General features: G+C 43.1%; 1 protein-coding gene and 1 long non-coding RNA gene across 2 annotated transcripts in view; both read right to left on the reverse strand.

The window, feature by feature from the left end:
- The window catches only part of LOC121575198 (1-acyl-sn-glycerol-3-phosphate acyltransferase epsilon-like), a 35,786-nt gene that overhangs the window by 10,385 nt on the left and 4,505 nt on the right, over positions 1-20,896 (reverse strand). The window contains exons 2-6 of the mRNA XM_041888154.2: positions 16,175-16,244; positions 15,885-16,000; positions 15,672-15,761; positions 13,533-13,623; positions 8,988-9,149 (exon numbers count right to left, since the gene is read on the reverse strand). Of these exons, the coding sequence (XP_041744088.1) occupies positions 8,988-9,149; positions 13,533-13,623; positions 15,672-15,761; positions 15,885-16,000; positions 16,175-16,244 (529 nt within the window). The remainder of the gene's footprint in view (positions 1-8,987; positions 9,150-13,532; positions 13,624-15,671; positions 15,762-15,884; positions 16,001-16,174; positions 16,245-20,896) is intronic.
- Positions 1,459-5,389, reverse strand: LOC121575207. The gene is made up of 5 exons (XR_006002308.1): positions 4,254-5,389; positions 2,946-4,088; positions 2,605-2,859; positions 2,101-2,395; positions 1,459-2,017 (listed from the first exon to the last, which is right to left on the reverse strand). It is a non-coding gene; the product is annotated as an uncharacterized LOC121575207 (long non-coding RNA).

Raw genomic sequence — 20,896 nt, forward strand, 5'->3', positions numbered from 1 at the left:
TACGCCTATGTAGATATTCCATAAAAAAATCAGCAGTTTCTAGCTACAATAGCCATTTACAACATTAACAATGTCTACACTGTATTTCTGATCAATTTGATGTTATTTTAATGGACAAAAACAAGGACATTTAAGTGACCCCAAACTTTTGAATGGTAGTGTAGGAATAAGGCTGATATCATATTACACAGGCTCCGACGCCCGCCACATGTGGCAGGGGCTACAGTCCATTACGGATTACAAAGGAAGACCCAACCGTGATCTGCCCAACGATGCCTCTGTACCAGACGAACTCAATGCATTTTATGCACGCTTTGACAACAACATAGTGCCGGGTGTGAAGGCCGTCACCGACCCAGAGGATTAGGTGATCTCGCTCTTCGAGGCCGACGTGAGAAAGGTCTTTAAAATCAGGTCAAGGCCCGACGTTGTTCCATGGCGCGTTCTCAGAGCATGCACAGAACAGCTGGCAGGCATATTCACTGTAATTTTCAACCTCGCCTTGTCCCAGTCTGTAATCCCCACATTTTAAAATGACCACCATCATTCCTGTCCCCAAGAACTCTAAGACTTCATACCACATTGACTACCGCCCTGTAGCACTAATTTCTGTAATCATGAAGTGCTTTGAGAGGCTGGTTATGGCACCCATTAATTCCATCATCCCAGAACCACTCCAATTTGCAGACCGCCCCAACAGATCTATAGATGATGCAATCTCAATTGCTCTCCACACTGCCCTTACCCACCTAGATAAGAGGAATACCTATGTGAGAATGCTGTTCATTGACTACAGCTCAGCGTTCAACACCCTTGTCCCCTCCAAGCTCGTCACCAAGCTTAGGACTCTGGGTCTGAACACCTCCCTCTGCAACTGGATCCTGGACTTCCTGACGGGCCGACCCCAGGTGGTGAGGGAAGGCAACATCACCTCCGCCACGCTGACCCTCATGTGCTTAGTCCCCTCCTGTACACCCTGTTCACCCACGACTTCGTGGCCACGCACGACTCCAACACCATCATCAAGTTTGCTGACGACACGATGGTGGTAGGCCTGATCACCAGCAACGATGAGTCAGCCTACAGGGAGGAGGTCAGTGACCTGGCAGTGTTGTTCCAGAGCAACAACCTCTCCCTCAACGTCAGTAAGACCAAGGAGCTGATTGTGGACTACAGGAAACAGGAGGGCGAGCACAGCCCCATCCACATCACCTGTTCTGCCTGCGGCTATGCAACCCTGAACTGTTCACCGGACGTGTTACCTTGTCCCGGACCTGCTGTTTTCGTCTCTCTACCTCTCTCCACCTCTGAATGCTCGGCTATGAAAAGCCAACTGCCATTTACTCCTGAGGTGCTGACCTGTTGCACCTTCTATAAAAACACGGATTATAATTGGAATATAGCCTCAAAACATGGTTAAAACTATCATTTTTATATCATGGATGGTCAATCCTTGCATCCATAGCTCTGTCTATGAATTTGAGAGTGGTTACATTTCTCCAGCCCCATCCCTCAGCTTTTTACCGAAAGAGGAGCAGGGTGGACACTTATTGTTTATACTGCTGATTGCTGCTTTAAGAAGTTAAGTTGCAGATTAAATACACACCAAAATATGTTACAGATACTACATACATTTCACATCAGTTAGTGAATACACAGCATGCAGCACAGCAAACAATCAAATGTATTTTACAAATCCCTTTTTACATCAAAATAATAACCAGTGGTTATAGAGGGCGCAGCACTTCAACACCTCAGGAGAAAATGTCAGTTGGCTTTTCATAGCTTAGCATTCATAGGTTGAGACAGCAGGTCCGGGGGGTGAGAGAGTTGAAACGGTTAAAAATAAATCTGTGGAAAAACAATTAGACTCCGATTGTCTCTATGGATGGGTGTATCTTTGAATTCGCTGTTGAATGGCCTGCTCCTTCTCCATTTTCGGGAACACCAGCCCGCTCCCCCAAAGTGACTGCCACTCTCTCTCTTTGGGCACTCAGGAGAGTCTGCTGGGATGGTCCTAGAGCCAGATATAAGTTACACAAATCATTTTAGGTAATTTCTCTCTCCATGTCTATATCTGACATAATATAGTAGACATACCATTGGCACTGCGGTCAACGATGCCGTGTAGAAGCTCAGACCGGAAACACCATGTCTTCGCCGCCTTGATGGATTTCACCACAAACGCCCTGGCAGCCATGGAGAACTGTTGCTTGAAACGGACCACTCCCTTCTTTGTTGTAGCCTGCTGTCTGTCCACCGATAATTGTGGTTGAAGGCAGCCACTTGGAGTCTTGCGACCATCCCCTGCTGGCCAAACTTGTTCCTCTTGGGCACGTATTTAGTGTACAGGGCATGTACACTTGAGTTCACCTGTCTGAACACACTTCGTCACCTACAAAAGAAAATATCTAATTACTGTAACTAGAGATTAATAAGTAGACTACTACAATTATACTGTTACTGATTTTATTCAATCAATTGGTTGTAGTTATTCACATAGGAATGCAAGAAAAAAAGAATGTGGTTTTGAAAAATGTGCTTATTAATTTACTCAATGTTGCAGTATATGTTCAGAAATTGTTGATATGATTCTTTTTTTACCTTATCGAGATCCTTCAACAATCTCGGGTTGAGGACGATTTTCCTCACTGCCTCGAAAGCTGCCGACGATGTGTTCATTCAGGGTCGTGTTCCTTCTTTAGGTGCAGTTGAGTGTGTCGCCAGTGACCCACTGGTGTTCATTTGTATGTGGTGAACTAAGGTGATCCACTTTTCTTTTAGCACCTGGACACTCCCACCAGCAGTGGCGGCTAAGTACCACAAGTGGTGCGTTAATGCCCTCACCCATGGCAGTACCTGAGACACAGGGAATAAATGAGACACCTGAGTCACTGACTTGAATCATCATATAGTTCTGATTTTACTATAAAATATGACAGTACCTCTGGCTTCCTGATTGCCACCAGCTGTTTCCGCACACCTTTGGCAATGTGCCACAGGTCATACTCATGCCAGATATGAGCATGTGAGTCCTTCAAGTGCACCCTCACACTTGGATGCCTGTCAGTGGCCAGGGTTTCAATGCTGCATCCATGGGCCCGTTAGTAATAATGATTGTATTATTATCCTAAAAAAGGTACCTACGTCCTCTTCATGAATCCAGCAAATACACACTTACAACCCTTAGGCTAGCTACAAAATATTGGTTAGACTATAGCTTACCTCAACGTGTTGCAGGCATCTTTCTAATTCCTCCGTCTCCAACCAGTAGCTGTTCTTCACTTCGGTCACATGCACAAGTCTCCTGGGCGAGGATCAGGTGGGAAGCAGAGTCCAGGATGGTGTAAGTGCCAAAGGAGGCACAATGGCCTGTAGAATCACACTGTGCGTCTCCAGATACGATCAGTGGACTGTCACCAATTGTAGCCAGAATGGCCTCCGTGTGCTGGGTCCACATGTGGCTAACCTCTGGCACAATGTAAAAGCGCTGTTGGTTTGCGAACTGTCGCAGCAACATGGACACCAGGCTGAGGTGACATATTTCCACAAATGTGGAGTGGGAGCTGCCAGTAAGGAAGACCACTGATGGCACCAACAGATTCCCTGCAAACAACTTTCCCACTCTGGTCTGGGACCCCCACTTCCTCCTGAGGCCCACAACACACTCGGTCTCCATGGTGATGGCAAAACTATTTATTTTCAGGGATTAACGATGACAACTGCTCGACATCCTGGCTCATGGCTGACAGTGAAAAACTCCCTCAGCTTGCTATCAAAGACTATGTATTTTGGATCTTGCACAAACTCTTCGATAGTATCTCTTGGCTCGCACTGTGATGATTGTGATTCTGAGCTCTCAGGTTCATACAGCGAGTCCTGGTCTTCACTCATCTCACTCTCACCTCTCCGTCAGCTCCATCTGTGGCTGATAGGGGAAGGACTCAGTTGTATACTGATGGTTGTGAGCGAAATCTAGCTGGGCCTTGAGCTCTTTAGTGATGGTCCTGGTGGACCTCTCCTCCACTGCAGCACAAGAACACTGGCACTCAGGGGTCAGTTTGGCATGCTGTACTAACTATTCTTTCCTGTTGGTAGAAATAAAATTAAGGCATCTATTAGGCTATAGTTATATTGAAGAATCACTGCATATACTGTATATTGTCCATTTTATATCCAAAATGGCCTCAGGGATGACAGATTATGTCTTGAAATAAACAATAGCCTTAGAAATAACATGGATTTGCAAGTACCTGTGCCTCCTGCACAGTCTCCTCCAGGATGTCATCCTGAAATCAAACAAACGTTTTGTTAAGACAACTGAACCCAAATATATCAGCTGGCATTAACAAGCTACCTGTCTTGTATGCTATGTTAGCACACACACAGCAAAGCAAATACAGGGACATTTATTTTTCAGCAAACATTAGCCATGTCAACTTCAGTCTAACTAAATGAGGTGCCGCCAACAAAGCATTCCAAAAACAAATCCGTCAGCAAAAAATGTATTACTTGACAAGCTGAACTTGAAGCTAGCTAGCTACCTAATAACAGGGCTATACGGTGAAACTGTGTTGCAATTTTAGTTGCAGTGGAGTTGCTTGGGGGTGTTACACAAAACACTTCAGATGCAATTAGCTAGTTACCTCCAACTAGAGTTGCAACAAAGTTATCCAGTCTCTAACGCTAGCCTAGTTTACAACAGTCATGACTCATGATCGGTTAACGTTACCTCAGGCTCCATTGACTCACGTCGCCGCCTCTGTTCAGTCCGGCTTTGGCTTGACTCTGAAGTCAGCGATGTTGATCGGTCGGTAACACCTACACCATAACACTCGAAATTGAAAATGGAGGGGCAAGCAGAGGGCTTCAATGTAGGCCTATGAGTCCTTTTCATTCGGAAACTCCCATTTGCCGCATCGAAAGTGCCCTTCATCATGAAGTTTTCCTCCGCAAAGTGCTGGCTGTAGATCCTGCGAGCTCGAGCTGGCACGTCCTTCCTCTTCAGGACATGGAGCTACTTCTTCAAAGGTTGTGGGTCCTTGGGCAGCCGATGGTAGCTTACCAGGGGATTTTTTTGGCGTTAATTCGTACAGCCTGGCGCTATACACTTCATGTTTGAATTATTACTTGTTGTTGCCATCTTAGTTGTCCGCACCTAACCTCTCTTCAACTCACTCCGCGCAAAAACTCAATACCAGAGACCAGGGGTTCTTAAACTTTTTCAGCCTGGGACCCAAATGACAAATTCTGTGTTTTCCTGGGACCCAAGCTTCTGAAAATATGCAACTATACGTAAATACTGGTACATTTCATTGCCCTTATGCCTAAAACAAATGCAATATACAGTGAGGAAAAAAAGTACTTGATCCCCTGCTGATTTTGTACATTTGCCCACTGACAAAGAAATGATCAGTCTATAATTTTAATGGTAGGTTTATTTGAACAGTGAGACAGAATAACAACAAAAAAATCCAGAAAAACGCATGTCAAAAATGTTATACATTGATTTGCATTTTAAATGAGGGAAATAAGTATTTGACCCCCTCTCAATCAGAAAGATTGAGTGTTCCTAATCTCAGCTTGTTACCTGTATAAAAATACACCTGTCCACAGAAGCAATCAATCAGATTCCAAACTCTCCACCATGGCCAAGACAAAAGAGCTCTCCAAGGATGTCAGGGACAAGATTGTAGACCTACACAAGGCTGGAATGGGCTACAAGACCATCGCCAAGCAGCTTGGTGAGAAGGTGACAACAGTTGGTGCGATTATTCGCAAATGGAAGAAACACAAAAGAACTGTCAATCTCCCTGGGCCATGCAATATCTCACCTCGTGGAGTTGCAATGATCATGAGAAAGGTGAGGAATCAGCCCAGAACTACACGGGAGGATCTTGTCAATGATCTCAAGGCAGCTGGGACCATAGTCATCAAGAAAACAATTGGTAACACACACGCCGTGTAGGACTGAAATCCTGCAGCGCCCGCAAGGTCCCCCTGCTCAAGAAAGCACATATATATGCCCGTCTGAAGTTTGCCAATGAACATCTGAATGATTCAGAGGAGAACTGGATGAAAGTGTTGTGGTCAGATGAGACCAAAATGGAGCTCTTTGGCATCAACTTAACTCGCCGTGTTTGGAGGAGGAGGAATGCTGCCTATGACCCCAAGAACACCATCCCCACCGTCAAACATGGAGGTGGAAACATTATGCTTTGGGGGTGTTTTTCTGCTAAGGGGACAGGATAACTTCACCGCATCAAAGGGACGATGGACGGGGCCAAGTACCGTCAAATCTTGTGTGAGAACCTCCTTCCCTCAGCCAGGGCATTGAAAATGGGTCGTGGATGGGTATTCCAGCATGACAATGACCCAAAACACACAGCCAAGGCAACAAAGGAGTGGCTCAAGAAGAAGCACATTAAGGTCCTAGAGTGGCCTAGCCAGTCTCCAGACCTTAATCCCATAGAAAATCTGTGGAGGGAGCTGAAGGTTCGAATTGCCAAACGTCAGCCTCAAAACCTTAATGACTTGGAGAAGATCTGCAAAGAGGAGTGGGACAAAATCCCTCCTGAGATGTGTGCAAACCTGGTGGCCAACTACAAGAAACGTCTGACCTCTGATTGCCAACAAGGGTTTTGCCACCAAGTACTAAGTCATGTTTTGCAGAGGGGTCAAATACTTATTTCCCTCATTAAAATGCAAATCAATTTATAACATTTTTGACATGTGTTTTTCTGGATTTTTTTGTTATTATTCTGTCTCACTGTTCAAATAAACCTACCATTAAAATTATAGACTGATCATTTCTTTGTCAGTGGGCAAACGTACAAAAATCAGCAGGGGATCAAATACTTTTTTCCCCTCACTATAGACAAAAACAAATAATGAAATTAAATAAACATGAATAGCTACTTATATGGGTATTTTTCCCCATTAAAAACTCTTCACATATCTGTCTAGGTTGGAACTGTTACAATACAATAAATCATTTTCTGAACTGGAATAAACTGATCACATCACACAGACAGGCTCCGTTTTTGATGCAACCCTAAGTAACAGTACAGATGAAAAATTCAGGCCTACTGTACATCCTACTGTAGAAAGTATTGTTGAAAAAAAGTATAGGTTGGAACTGTTGCTGTTAAAATACAATAAATATTTTTTCTTCTGAACTGGAATAAACTGATTGATCAAATTACACAGGTTGAAGTTTAACAAGCTTGTCTACTCTGGGCTCAGTTTGACAGTGCGACACAGAGGTAATGCTCAGCATTGAGTCTGTTTCTGTACTTGTTTTTTAAGTACGCCAGAGTTGAGAACCCTGACTCGCATAGGTATGCGTTGCCAAAATGGATACGAATATCTACTGCTTTCTCAGTCAGGCAGGAGACCATTTCCTGCTGTAGATGAGCAACCCAGAACTGTGTTTGCCTCAAAAAGCATCTAGCTTCAATTGGTTTATTCCAGTTCAGAACACAAATTATTACTTGTATTTTAACAGCAACAGTTCCAATCTAGACTTGTTTTCAACAATAATTTCTACAGTAAGATGTACAGTAGGCCTGATCATTCTTCTTCATCTGTACTGTTACTAAGGGTTGCACTATCAGCAGCTAGCTAGCTTGCTTTGGCTAACGTTAGCTATTAGCTGTGTACAAGGCCAGGGGATTGTTTAAATGAGAAACTCACATCTACTACTATAAGATACAGTACTCCCTTATTTCTGCTTATCATCACCTGTTATAAAATGACAACAATGCCTTGCTAGCGGACTTACTTTTTCACGGTCGAAGCACTGTTTCCTGAAGCATTCTGCCCTGTTCTGAAAGAACTCCCTGGGTTTACTGTCATGCTGTGGATGTTTGGTCAGGACGTGTCGTTTAATTAATTTATTCGTTTTGACTCATTACTAAGCACTTCCCCGCACAAAGGTTGGCGCTCCTCGTTATTTCTCAAAGTTTGTATGAAAATAAGAGAGAAACTCATCGCTGTATTTGCGTTTCATGACGATTGAGCTCAGTCAGAACTTATGGCTAGCTTGAGTCCATTTGATGACAGTGGTGAGTGCTGGCGAGTGGGAATGACAAGTCAGTGGCTGACAGCGCATCATCTGCAGCTGAACGACAACGCTGCAGCGTGTGGGTCGCGGAGTGCTCTTCAAGCTCCCGAGTGGCGCAGCGGTCTAAGGCACTGCATCTCAGTGCTTGAGGTGTCACTACAAACCCCCTGGTTCGATTCCAGGCTGTATCACAACCGGCCGTGATTGGGAGTCCCACAGGGCGGCGCACAATTGACCCAGCATCGTCCGGGTTTGGCCGGTGTAGGCCGTCAATGTAAATAAGAATTTGTTCTTAACCGACTTCCCTAGTTAAATAAAGGTATAAAAAAAAAAGAGAAAACTATAAAAAAATATCCTTAAACCGCGAAGCACAGGGGCATCTCCCTCTCGCGCAGCTGCCAAACTGAGCAGAGACCGCAGCTAAGCAGAAGGCGCACTGAACAGTGAGCGCAGTTGCACTTGGCCAAATCAATTCCAGTAATCAATGAAATAATTATACATTTACTCTGACACATCGCGACCCACCATTAACAGGTCTGCAACCCACTTTGGGTCGAGACCCATACTTTAAGAAAGGCTGCCACAGCCAATTGGGTGATTCCTGCCAGTGACTCACTGGCGTCAGTCGTTACTATTGCAATTTAAAATGGCGCTGAACATAGCTCAAATAAAGGGAAAGGGAGATACCTAGTCAGTTGTACAACTGAATGAATTCAACTGAAATGTGTCTTCCACATTTAACCCAACCCCTCTAAAATCAGCCTTGTCGATGATCAAAATACTAAATATAGAGCTGTTTTTATGTTAAATGCACATGTTTAGTATTAGTGGATTGACTACATCTCTTTGCTTAGATTTACTTCCTAGTGTTTCCATTTCCCTATAATATGAAATAATTGAATTATCTCAAACAACCTCATACCTGGCATGGTTGGGGCAGGTTGTCTTTCACTGCTTTTGCCCAGTGTTCCCTCATACACAACGGTGATATCATACACAGCATTCAGGTGATCCCTCATGGTCTCTATGGCAACATGAGAGGCTTTCATTCTTGGGGTCAGAACATGGTCTAAGACAGCCAGCCCTGAGGGAAATAAACAGGAGAGCATTGGTTAAATCTCTTTGTTGTGCCAGGCGACATGCAGTGGTAGCCCTTTATACTCGTACCTGTATACGTGTTGAGAATGGCAGATTTGGCCACTAATAAGTGTCTAAATTGGAACATAGTGGCTGTACAGTAACATGCTATACATGAAGTCAGAGCTCTGGCTCTGTGCATCACAGCGCTGTATGGGTTTTGATTGACAGACATTCTGAACTTGAGTGCCTCGAGCGACAAGTAGTCGCCCCCATCCCTCCCAGTAATTGGGCAACTTTTGCAAATGTTTTGCTGTCTGAGTGAGGGAAATGTTGTAAATTAAGAGGACTCAAAGTATTTTGACAGATGAGACGTTGAGGATTATAATAAATACTGCTTTGATGTCATACAAGCCAAACACCCGTGAGTCCAAATGTGCACTTCACATTTCCAAATTATTAAACTCATGTCATATACAGTGTCAACATTCAACATACATTTACAAGATAACATCGTGTCATACCCTGGGTTGTTCTGAACAGAATTAGCCTGTTTGTTTATTGTGAAGAAAATTTGCTGCGGCACACGCACCTGAATGCACTCATGACTCCTTTCTATGCACACTAAAATTCCAATCTGTTTCTCTGAATTGCCTTGTGAAAGCCTAATACTAAGATCGTATTTTATAACTTAGCTAGTCATGTTGACAATCGAAACAAGCTTTTAAATCATGCCCACCTAACCTGACTGATTTTATAATGGACGTTTTTGGATTGCGTAAAAAACAGTAATTGTGCGATGGCGGGGATGCAGGGTTGTGTTCCAAACAAAACAACTATAAGTGTGCTTGCTCTAGTTCCTCAATGGCACAGCTAGGAGAGCTAAAAAAGTACCTTATAGTTGAAGACTTCTCTGAGTCATAAAAGTGCATATGGGCGGCAGGTAGCGGTTAAGAGCGTTGTGCCAGTAACCGAAAGGTCGCTGGTTCTAATCCCCGAGCCGACTAGGTGAAAAATCTGTCGATGTGCCCTTGAGCAAGGCACTTAACCCTAATTGCTCCTGTAAGTCGCTCTGGATAAGAGCGTCTGCTAAATGACTTAAATGTAAATTGCTTAGGAACTGTGCACACTTTGGAGAAGTGTGTGGCCACTTGGACAGTCCTCTCACTCAAATACTTGTCTTTTTTTTTTTTTTTTACCTATCCCACATTTTCCAGGAATAGTCTTATATTACTGAATGTATCCAGAGTATTTTCTGATTTTGTTATTGACAAATGAAAAGTACAGTAGCTGTAATAATTTCCCCATTACAGTAAATGTAATAATTTTCCCATTATCTCCAAACTGTTCCCTTTCAATTTCTACCATGGTTATGCATTTCATATTTCTTCTGTAAGAAACATTTCAAATGTAGTCCTACCCATAGAGGCCAATTCCCACTAGTGTAAAGGGTTAATTATACCAAGTTTCCAATAGCAGTGGTAAACACAAGTCACTACTACACACCTGTTTCTAGTACCAGGATTTCATTTGGATCTTACAATAAATGCCAACAAACAGTAATACAGCCCTCCATTTAAATAATCAGGTCACATAACTGAATGGTAGACAGTGGACAAATTGCAGTATCAATGGACAAACTAGCCCATCCTTCACTGAGAGGTGACTAATGATGTCTTTCAAATGTCACCCGGTTGTTGTAATCACTAAATCAGAAAGAATGTCGGCTGCATTTGAGACCAGCAATTATCTAAACCCACATGTGTTCATATAAGGAAATCAGTGAATTTAAATAAATTAGGCCTTAATCTATGGATTTCACAACTGGGAATACAGATATGCAGTTTATCGAGTGCCACACTGTGTATATATTGCGTTCCATTTCATGGTGATATGGCTGTGATGGCCAAAGCAGTTAATTGAGAAATCTGCAATCTCAAATGTCAGACGACAAGGGATTATGATCTAAAAGGCCCAATGAAGCAGTTTCTCAACATCAAATCATTTCTGGGTAACAACTAAGTACCTAATTGTTTTCAATTAAAATTGTAAAAATGAAACAAAAATAGCTTCTTGGCAAAGAGCAATTTCTCACGCAAGAATTTTGCTAGGACTGTCTGGGAGTGGTCTGAGAGGGGAGAGGAAAACTAGCTGTTATTGGCAGAGAGGTTTGGAACTCTCGTTCTTATTGGTCTACTAACTAATTAACCGCCTGGTGAGGTCACCAGGCAGGCCAAAAAGCCATTCCACCAAAACAGGCTGAAATTTCAGGCAGTCTTTTCAAAACAGCTCATACACTTAAAGGGCATTATCATCATTTTCGCAATATTCTCCCAACCACATAGTGTGGAAATATAAAACATAGGAAAATCACGTTTTCATTAGCTTAATTATTTATTAATATTCAACCCTTCAAATTAGTGGATTCTGCTATTTCGGCCACACCTGTTGCTGACAGGTTTATAAAATCAAGCACACTGCCATACAATCTTCATAGACAAACATTGCCAGTAGAATAGCCTTACTGAAGAGCTCAGTGACTTTCAATGTGGCACCATCATAGGATGCCAACTTTCCAACAAGTCAGATCGTCAAATTTCTGTCCTGCTAGAGCTGCCCAGGTCAACTGTAAGTGCTGTTATTGTGAAGTGGAAACGTATAGGTGCAACAACGGCTCAGCCGCAAAGTGGTAGGCCACAAAAGCTCACCGAACGGGACCGCTGAGTGCTGAAGCGCATAGTGCGTAAAAATCGCCTGTCCTCGGTTGCAACACTCACTACAGAGTTCCAAATTGCCTCTGGAAGCAACGTCAGCACAATAACTGTTCGTCAGGAGCTTCATGAAATGGGTTTCCATGGCCGAGCAGCTGCACACAAGCCTAAGCTCACCATGCACAATGTCAAGCGTCGGCTGGAGTGGTGTTAAGCTCGACGCCATTGGACTATGGTGCAGTGGAAACGCGTTCTCGTGAATCATGCTTCACCTTCTTGCAGTCCAACGGACAAATTTGGGTTGGCGGATGCCAGGAGAACGCTACCTGCCCCAATGCATAGTACCAACTGTAAAGTAAAGGAATAATGGTCTGGGGCTGTTTTTCATGGTTTGGGCTAGGCCTCTTAGTTCCAGTGTAGGGAAATCTTAACGCTACAGCATACAATGACATTCTAGACATTTCTGTGCTTCCAACCTTGTGGCAACAGTTTGGGGACGGCCCTTTCCTGTTTCAGTATGACAATGCCCCTGTGCACAAAGCAAGGTCCATACAGAAATGGTTTGTCGAGATCGGTGTGGAAGAACTTGACTGGCCTGCACAGAGCCCTGACCTCAACCCCATCAAACACCTTTGGGATGAATTAGAACGCCGAGCGAGCCAGTCCTAATCCCCCAACATCAGTGGCCGACCTCACTAATGCTCTTGTGGCTGAATGGAAGCAAGTCCCCGCAGCAATGTTTCAACATCTAGTGGAAAGCCTTCCCAGAAGAGTGGAAGCTGTTATAGCAGCAAAAGGGGACCAACTCCATATTAATGCCCATGATTTTGGAATGAGATGTTCGACGAGCAGGTGTCCACATACACTACATGGCCAAAGGTATCAGTCTGCTACCAAACTAATATATTCTACTTTATGAAACAAAATGTCTTAAACAAGATGCCATTTCAAACCTTTCAATTTGCTCTTGCGAATTAGGTCTAGCAACATTATAAATCACTTATAAGCCAGCAGTAACATACTTTTGTAATCACAAGTTAATCTTTTGCGCAATTTATAAGCTACAGCCTCTGGGATATTTCATTAAAGCAGCTCACTGGTCCAAGCTGCCAAGCTCTTGGCACTGTACCAGCAATCCACTGACGAGGATAAAAAATACGAAACAGCCAGGCAGCTTTTCATATTGTCTAAGGTTCCGCTCTAATGCTGTCAACAAACATTTGGGTTGTGGGATTTTAACAGAGATGGCAAAAAGTTAGTTGGGGGGTAGAACGTATTCGCTGTTACGGTAAATGTATCTTGCTTTTAAGTTGCGAGTTGTATTTGTGTTCAAAACCTTGTTACCAAATACCTTATGACCCAAAAACCCTTATACAGTTAAACGGTTTTGGATTGAGTCCTCCTCTTTATTCTGCCTCTGAACATGGCCACTGGTAAATTGCTGAGTTTCAGCGGTTGAAGGTTGAAAAAAATAAATAATGTAAGTGCTACAACAATCACTTTCAATGTGGGATAAGGAATCCATTAAGCATGGGTGGGTTAGAAGGTGAAGTACATGTTGCAATGCATTACCCCTACATGACCCCCATCCGTTAATCCTCCCCAAAGCTTTGCTATTAGTCATGAAAGAACACACTTGCTCTAAATGTGTAAATCAATGTGAAAGTATGAAAGAGCACCTTCTTTAGTGGCAAAAGCCTGACTGTCGCTGATCATCTTCTCGAGTTCAGGGTTGTATCGCGTTCCTTCTGGGAAGATGACAAGATACATCTGCACAGAAACCAAAACAAACAGGTTGAGTTACGGCAAATGAAGTCTTGCAGGGGAGATCAGCACATCATTACTCTTAAGATAAGTAGTCTAAGACTGCAGTTTTACAACAAGGCTGCTAGACTAAGATACATCCTTATTCTAAAATGGATTAAATTCCACCCACCCCCCCTCAATCTACACACAATACCCCATAATGACAAAGCAAAAACAGTTTTTTTGAAAAGTGGAAATATCACAAGTATTCAGACCCCTAACTTAGCACTTTGTTGAAGCGCCTTTGGCAGCGATTACAGCCTTGAGTCTTCTTGGGTATGACGCTACAAACTTAGCACACCTGTATTTGGGGAGATTCTCCCATTCTTCTTTGCAGATCCTCTCAAGCTCTGTCAGGTTGGACGGGGGAGCGTCGATGAACAGCTATTTTCAGGTCTCTCCAGAGATGTTCGATCGGGTTCAAGTCCGGGCTCTGGATGGGCCACTCCTGTGTTGTCTTGGCTGTGTGCTTAAGGTAGTTGTCCTGTTGGAAGGTGAACCTTCGCACCAGTCTGAGGTCCTGAGTGCTCTGGAGCAGGTTTCAAACAAGCATCTCTCTGTATTTTGCCCCATTCATCTTTCCTTCGATCCTGACTAGTCTCCCAGTCCCTGCCACTGAAAAACATCCCCTCAGCATGATGCCACCACCATGCTTCACCGTAGGGATGGTGCCAGGTTTCCTCCAGACGTGACGCTTGGCATTCAGGCCACAGAGTTCAATCTTGGTTTCATCAGACCAGAGAATCTTGTTTCTCATTGTCAGAGTCCTTTAGGTGCCTTTTGGCAAACTCCAAGCGGGCTGTCATGTGCCTTTTACTGAGGAGTAAAAGGCCTGATTGGTGGAGTGCTGCAGAGATGGTTGTCCTTTTGGAAGGCTCTCCCATCTCCACAGAGACACTCTGGAGCTCTGTCAGAGTGACCATCGGGTTCTTGGTCACCTCCCTGACCAAGGCCCTTCTCCCCCGATTGCTCAGAGTCTTGGGGGTTCCAAACATCTTCCATTTAAGAATGATGGAGGCCACTGTGTTTTTGGGGTACTTCAAATCTGCAGACATTTTTTGGTACCCTTCCCCAGATCTGTGCCTCGACACAATCCTATCTCGGAGCTCTACGGACAGTTCTTTCGACCTCATGGCTTGGTTTTTGCTCTGACATGCACTGTCAACTGTGGGACCTTATATAGACAGGTGTGTGCCTTTCCAAATCATGTCCAATCAATTGAATTTACCACAGGTGGACTCCAAGTTGTAGAAACATCTCAAGGATGATCAATGGAAACAGGATGCACCTGAGCTCAATTTCAAGTCTCATAGCAAAGGGTCTGAATACTTATGTAAATAAGGTATGTTTTTTATTTTTAATAAATGTGCAAAAATGTCTAAAAACCTGTTTTGGCTTTGTCATTATGGGGTATTGTGTGTAGATTGATGAGGAAAAGGCTGTACCGTAAAACAAAATGTGGAAACTTTCCGAATGCACTGTACCCATGCACATATGAAAACTTGGGTGTCATGAAGAGTAGACTAGTCATAAAATCATGACAAAATGCTAGCACAGAAGCCCAGGGACAAAGGGTAGCCCAGAAGACCAAACAAGCTGTGGATCTTAGTGTCCTGGGAAAAAGTTATTTGGCAACAGCTGTCCTTCCTGATATAGACTAGGCACAGGGAAACATTTAGAACAGACATACCAGTGACCAAAATGGCCATTATAAATATTTATTTCAGTTGGTTTCATGTATTTTTTATATTTTAGAATAGCAATGCTCTTCAATAAATGACAAATTGGGATAATGTAAGAGCACTTTTATGGTATTCACTGACAGCCTCGCAGCCCATCAATAGAATCCATTTGAATGAAGTGACAGTATTAAACATTAGTTTTGTTGGCAGCCATGTAAAAAGTTATTGGCTGCCATGTAAGAAATAACATGCTTATCACCAAAAAAGCTTTTGGGAGGAAATAACATTCACAAATCAGACAGTTTGTCAGTGTGCTCCTTTTATACTTACTGGTGTTCCCAACACTGTCTGTGAAGATAGCTTTTTTTTCATTGCTTTCTCGTCAAACTTTGCGCTTCGCTTCACGTAGACACCTCCATGCTAAAAAATAACATTTGATAAAAAACGGATACCAAATAGGCTTAAATCAATCTTACCAATCAGCACAATACATATTATAGCATCTCTTTGACAGTCCAAAACGTATATATAGATATATATTACCTGAGAGAAATACCATCCGTATAATGGGAGCCACTTCAGGCCATCTTTTAGGACGTATCTCACATGGCCAAGTGCTTTCTGCCTAATGGCTAACATGTCAGCAATGATCCAGTCCGCTGTATGACAGGACAAGAGAAAGCAAGGGTTTTAGTCCAACTGCAAACCTTAGCTTTCTCTGATGAGATACAATTTTACTGCATCATGTGCCAAACTTTAACTAACAAATTATTCTAGCTCAGAATGAACAGAAATGAATTAGTTAACATTTTTGTTCAATAGGAAAAGCTCACCTGTGCATTGATGGTTGGAAAGGTAGACCACATTCTCTTTATTCTTTGGCATGTCTCCATAAATAACAACCTAAAGAAAGAAGAATGAACACAGTTTAACAGGCCTAAAAGACATTAGGGAATACTGTCAAACAGAAACAAAATGGAAGAAATTTGGGTGGTAACCAAACTGAAATTATTTGTGCCTGTCTTTGTAATTACACACCCAGGATTGTGGAAAATCCAATTAGCACTGAGAACGCCAACGGCAAACCAACCGTGTCTTAAGTGTTTTCTTCATAAAAACGTGTCTCATCAGCTTAATAGCCTTATACAGTGCCTTGCAAAAGTACTCATCCTCCTTGGCGATTTTCCTATTTTGTTGCATTACAACCTGTAATTTAAATTGATTTTTATTTGGATTTCATGTAATGGACATATACAAAATAGTCAAAATTGGTGAAGTGAAATGAAAAAAATAACATGTTACAAAAAATTATACAAAATAAATAACGGAAAAGTGGTGCGTTCATATGTATTCACCCCCTTTGCTATGAAGCCCCTAAATAAGATCTGGTGCAACCAATTACCTTCAGAAGTCACATAATTAGTTAAATAAAGTCCACCTGTGTGCAATCTAAGTGTCACATGATCTCAGTGTGTATATATATATATATATATATATATATATATATATACACACACCATTTCTGAAAGGCCCCAGAGTCTGCAACACCACTAAGCAAGGGGCACCACCAAGCAAGTGGCACCATGAAGACCAAGGAGCTCTCCAAACAGGTCAGGGACAAAGTTGTGGAGAAGTACAGATCAGGGTTGGGTTATAAACAAAATCATCAGAAACTTTGAACATCCCACCGAGCACAATTAAATCCATTATTAAAAAATGGAAAGAATATGGCACCACAACAAACCTGCCAAGAGAGGGCCGCCCACCAAAACTCACAGACCAGGCAAGGAGGGCATTAATAAGAGAGGCAACAAAGAGACCAAATATAACCCTGAAGGAGCTGCAAAGCTCCACAGCTAAGTTTGGAGTATCTGTCCATAGGACCACTTTAAGCCATATACTCCACAGAGCTGGGCTTTACGGAAGAGTGGCCAGAAAAAAGCCATTGCTTAAAATAAAAAAATAAGCAAACACGTTTGGTGTTCGCCAAAAGGCATGTGGGAGACTCCCCAAACATATGGAAGAAGGTACTCTGTTCAGATGAGACTAAAATTGAGCTTTTTGGCCATCAAGGAAAAAATCAAATTGAGAATCTGTGGTATGACTTAAAGATTGCTGTACACCAGTGGAACCCATCCAACTTGAAGGAGCTGGAGAAGTTTTGCCTTGAAGAATGGGCAAAAATCCCAGTGGCTAGATGTGCCAAGCTTATAGAGACATTTACCCCAAGAGACTTGCAGCTGTAAATGCTGCAAAAGGTGGCTCTACAAAGTATTGACTTTGGGAAGGTTAATAGTTATGCACGCTCAAGTGTTCTGTTTTTTTGTCTTATTTCTTGTTTGTTTCACAAGAAAAAATATTTTGCATCTTCAAAGTGGTAGGCATGTTGTGTAAATCAAATGATACAAACTCACCCAAAAATCCATTTTAATTCCAGGTTGTAAGGCAACAAAATAGGACATTTTACTGTTTGGAAAATGTTTTACCGTTTCTTGACCGGTTAATGAAGGACGTTTAGTCGGCTGCAAAATTTACCGAAATGTACATGCCTATCATCCTCTCGTCTCAGCCCAAGCAGTAACAGCCATCCAGCCAGCCAGACAACCAGGTAACGTTATCTCTGTGCTCCCAATTGAATGAGTCATCCTATTAAGCTAGGCTAGTAGGCTGACAAAATCATTTGACTAGTTCTTCAAAGTACACAAGGCATACTTTCAAGACTGCTTATTACCAACTACTATAACTATCAATTGGGTAGAGCTTCCTCACGAACTGTCTCTATCCCCCTCGTCGTTGTGTACATTCTGCTCTCATGCGGTCTCATATGGTCTGTGTATCTGCCTCTATACGGGTCCGGGAAGAGCAGGTGCAATGGATTACGGTCATTGCAGTTAATTACCACGTTTCCAGTGTTTTCCACAAGCACATGTAGTAAGTACCCAGCCAAATGGAAAAAGTAGCCAGCCAGGCTCCCTTAGTTAAGACATTTTTACTGAACAAGCTCAATTTGTGGCGACGTCTGGTATTGACTGTAAGTCGCTTTGGATAAAAGCGTCTGCTAAATGGCATATTATTTATTTTATTTATTTACATTCTAATGCTAGATTGTATTTTCAACCAGCAACTATCAGGAAATGACACCCCAAAAAAATGTCACTTTTACAGTGTTAGTTTCATCAGCTGTTGTAGAATATGATATAAAACACAGTAAAAAACTAATTGACTGCACTGGGCATTTTAAAAAATACTGTAAGAGTCTGACTTCCACAGGCTTCTAGCTTTCTTTTAAGAGGCATTTTCTCAGCTATCTGCAATACAGGTATGACAGAAGAATTAAGCAGTTGTTAAAGATGGGCTTTCCTACACAGAATTCAGCACTTGACTACTCCATTGTCAACACTGATTAAATCAGCAGACCTACAGTGCATTCGATAAGTATTCAGATCCCTTGACTTTTTCCACATTTTGTTACGTTACAGCCTTATTCTAAAATTGATTAAATTGTTTTTTTCCCCCTCATCGATCTACACACAATACCCCATAATGACAAAGCAAAAACAGGTTTTTATAAATGTTTGCAAATCTATAAAATATAAAAAACAGAAATATAATATTTACATAAGTATTCAGACCCTTTACTCAGGACTTTGTTGAAGTACCTTTGGCAGTGATTACAGCCTTGATTCTTCTTGGGTATGACGCTACAAGCTTAGCACACCTGTATTTTGGGAGTTTCTCCCATTCTTCTCTGCAGATCCTCTCAAGCTCTGTCAGGTTGGATGGTGAGTGTCGCTGCACAGCTATTTTCAGGTCTCTCCAGAGATGTTTGATCAGGCTCTTATCCAGAGCGACTTACAGTTAGTGAGTGCATACATTATTTATTTTTTTCATACTTCCCCGTGGGAATCGAACCCACAACCCTGGCGTTGCAAACGCCATGCTCTACCAACTGAGCTACATCCCTGCCGGCCATTCCCTCCCCTACCCTGGACGACGCTGGGCCAATTGTGCGCCGCCCCATGGGTCTCCCAGTCGCGGCCGGCTACGACAGAGCCTGGATTCGAACCAGGATCTCTATTGGCACAGCTAGCACTGCGATGCAGTGCCTTAGACCACTGCGCCACTCGGGAGAAGGATCTCTCTGTCCTTTGCTCCATTCATCTTTCCCTCGATCCTGACTAGTCTCCCAGTCTCTGCCGCTGAAAAACATCCCCACAGCATGCCACCACCATGCTTCACCGTAGGGTTGGTGCCAGGTTTCCTCCAGACGTGACGCTTCGCATTCAGGCCAAAGAGTTCAATCTTGCTTTCATCAGACCAGAGAATCTTGTTTCTTATGGTCAGAGTCCTTTAGGTGCCTTTTGGCAATCTCTAAGCGGGCTGTCATGTGCCTTTTACTGAGGAGTGGCTTCCGTCTGGCCACTCTACCATAAAGGCCTGATTGGTGGAGTGCTGCAGAGATGGTTGTCCTTCTGAAAGTTCTCCCAATTCCACAGAGGAACACTGTCAGAGTGACCATCGGGTTCTTGGTCACCTCCCTGACCAAGGCCCTTCTCCCCCAATTGCTCAGTTTGGCCAGGCAGACAACTCTAGGAAGAATCTTGGTGGTTCCAAACTTCTTCCATTTAAGAATGATGGAGGCCACTGTGTTCTTGGGGACCTTCAATGCTGCAGACATTTTTTGGTACCCTTCCCCAGATCTGTGCCTCGACACAATCCTGTCTCGGAGCTCTACAGACAATTCCTTCGACCTCATGGCTTGGTTTTTGCTCTGACATGTTTGTTAAGGTGTTAAGCTCGCCACCATTGGACTCTGGAGCAGTGGAAACACGTTCACTGGAGTTTTGAATCACGCTTCACCATCCGACAATCCGACGGACATATCTGGGTTTGGCGGATGCCAGGAGAACGCTACCTGCCCCAATGCATAGTGTCAACTGTAAAGTTTGGTGGAGGAGGACTTTTTCATGGTTCGAGCAAGGCCCCTTAGTTCCAGTGAAGGGAAATCTTAACGCTATAGCATTCAATGACATTCTAGACAAATCTGTGCGCCTAACTTTGTGGCAACAGTTTGGTGACAGCCCTTTCCTGTTTCAGCATGACAATGCCCCTGTGCACAAAGCGAGGTCCATATAGAAATGGTTTGTAGAGTTCGGTGTGGAAGAACTTGAGAGGCCTGCACAGAGCCATGACCTCAACCCTATCTTAAACCTTGGGGATGAATTAGAACGCCGACTGCGAGCCCTGCTTAATCGCCCAACATCAGTGTCTGACCTCACCAATGCTTGTGGCTGAATGGAAGGAAGTCCCCGCAGCAATGTTCTAATATCTAGTAGAAAGCCTTCCCAGATGAGTGGAGGCTGTTTTAGCAGCAAAGGGAGGGACCAACTCCATATTAATGCCCATGATTTTGGAATGAGATGTTCGACAAGCAGTGTCCACATACTTTTGTTAATGTAGTGTAAGTAGTTTTTTGAGAGGTGCATTTTCAAAATGGTACAGTAGAAATGCTTTTAGTCCATTAAATAGATAGGAGTAGTTGTACTAAATTAATC

The sequence above is a fragment of the Coregonus clupeaformis genome, chromosome 1 (assembly GCF_020615455.1).
Source record: "Coregonus clupeaformis isolate EN_2021a chromosome 1, ASM2061545v1, whole genome shotgun sequence".
NCBI lineage: Eukaryota > Metazoa > Chordata > Actinopteri > Salmoniformes > Salmonidae > Coregonus > Coregonus clupeaformis.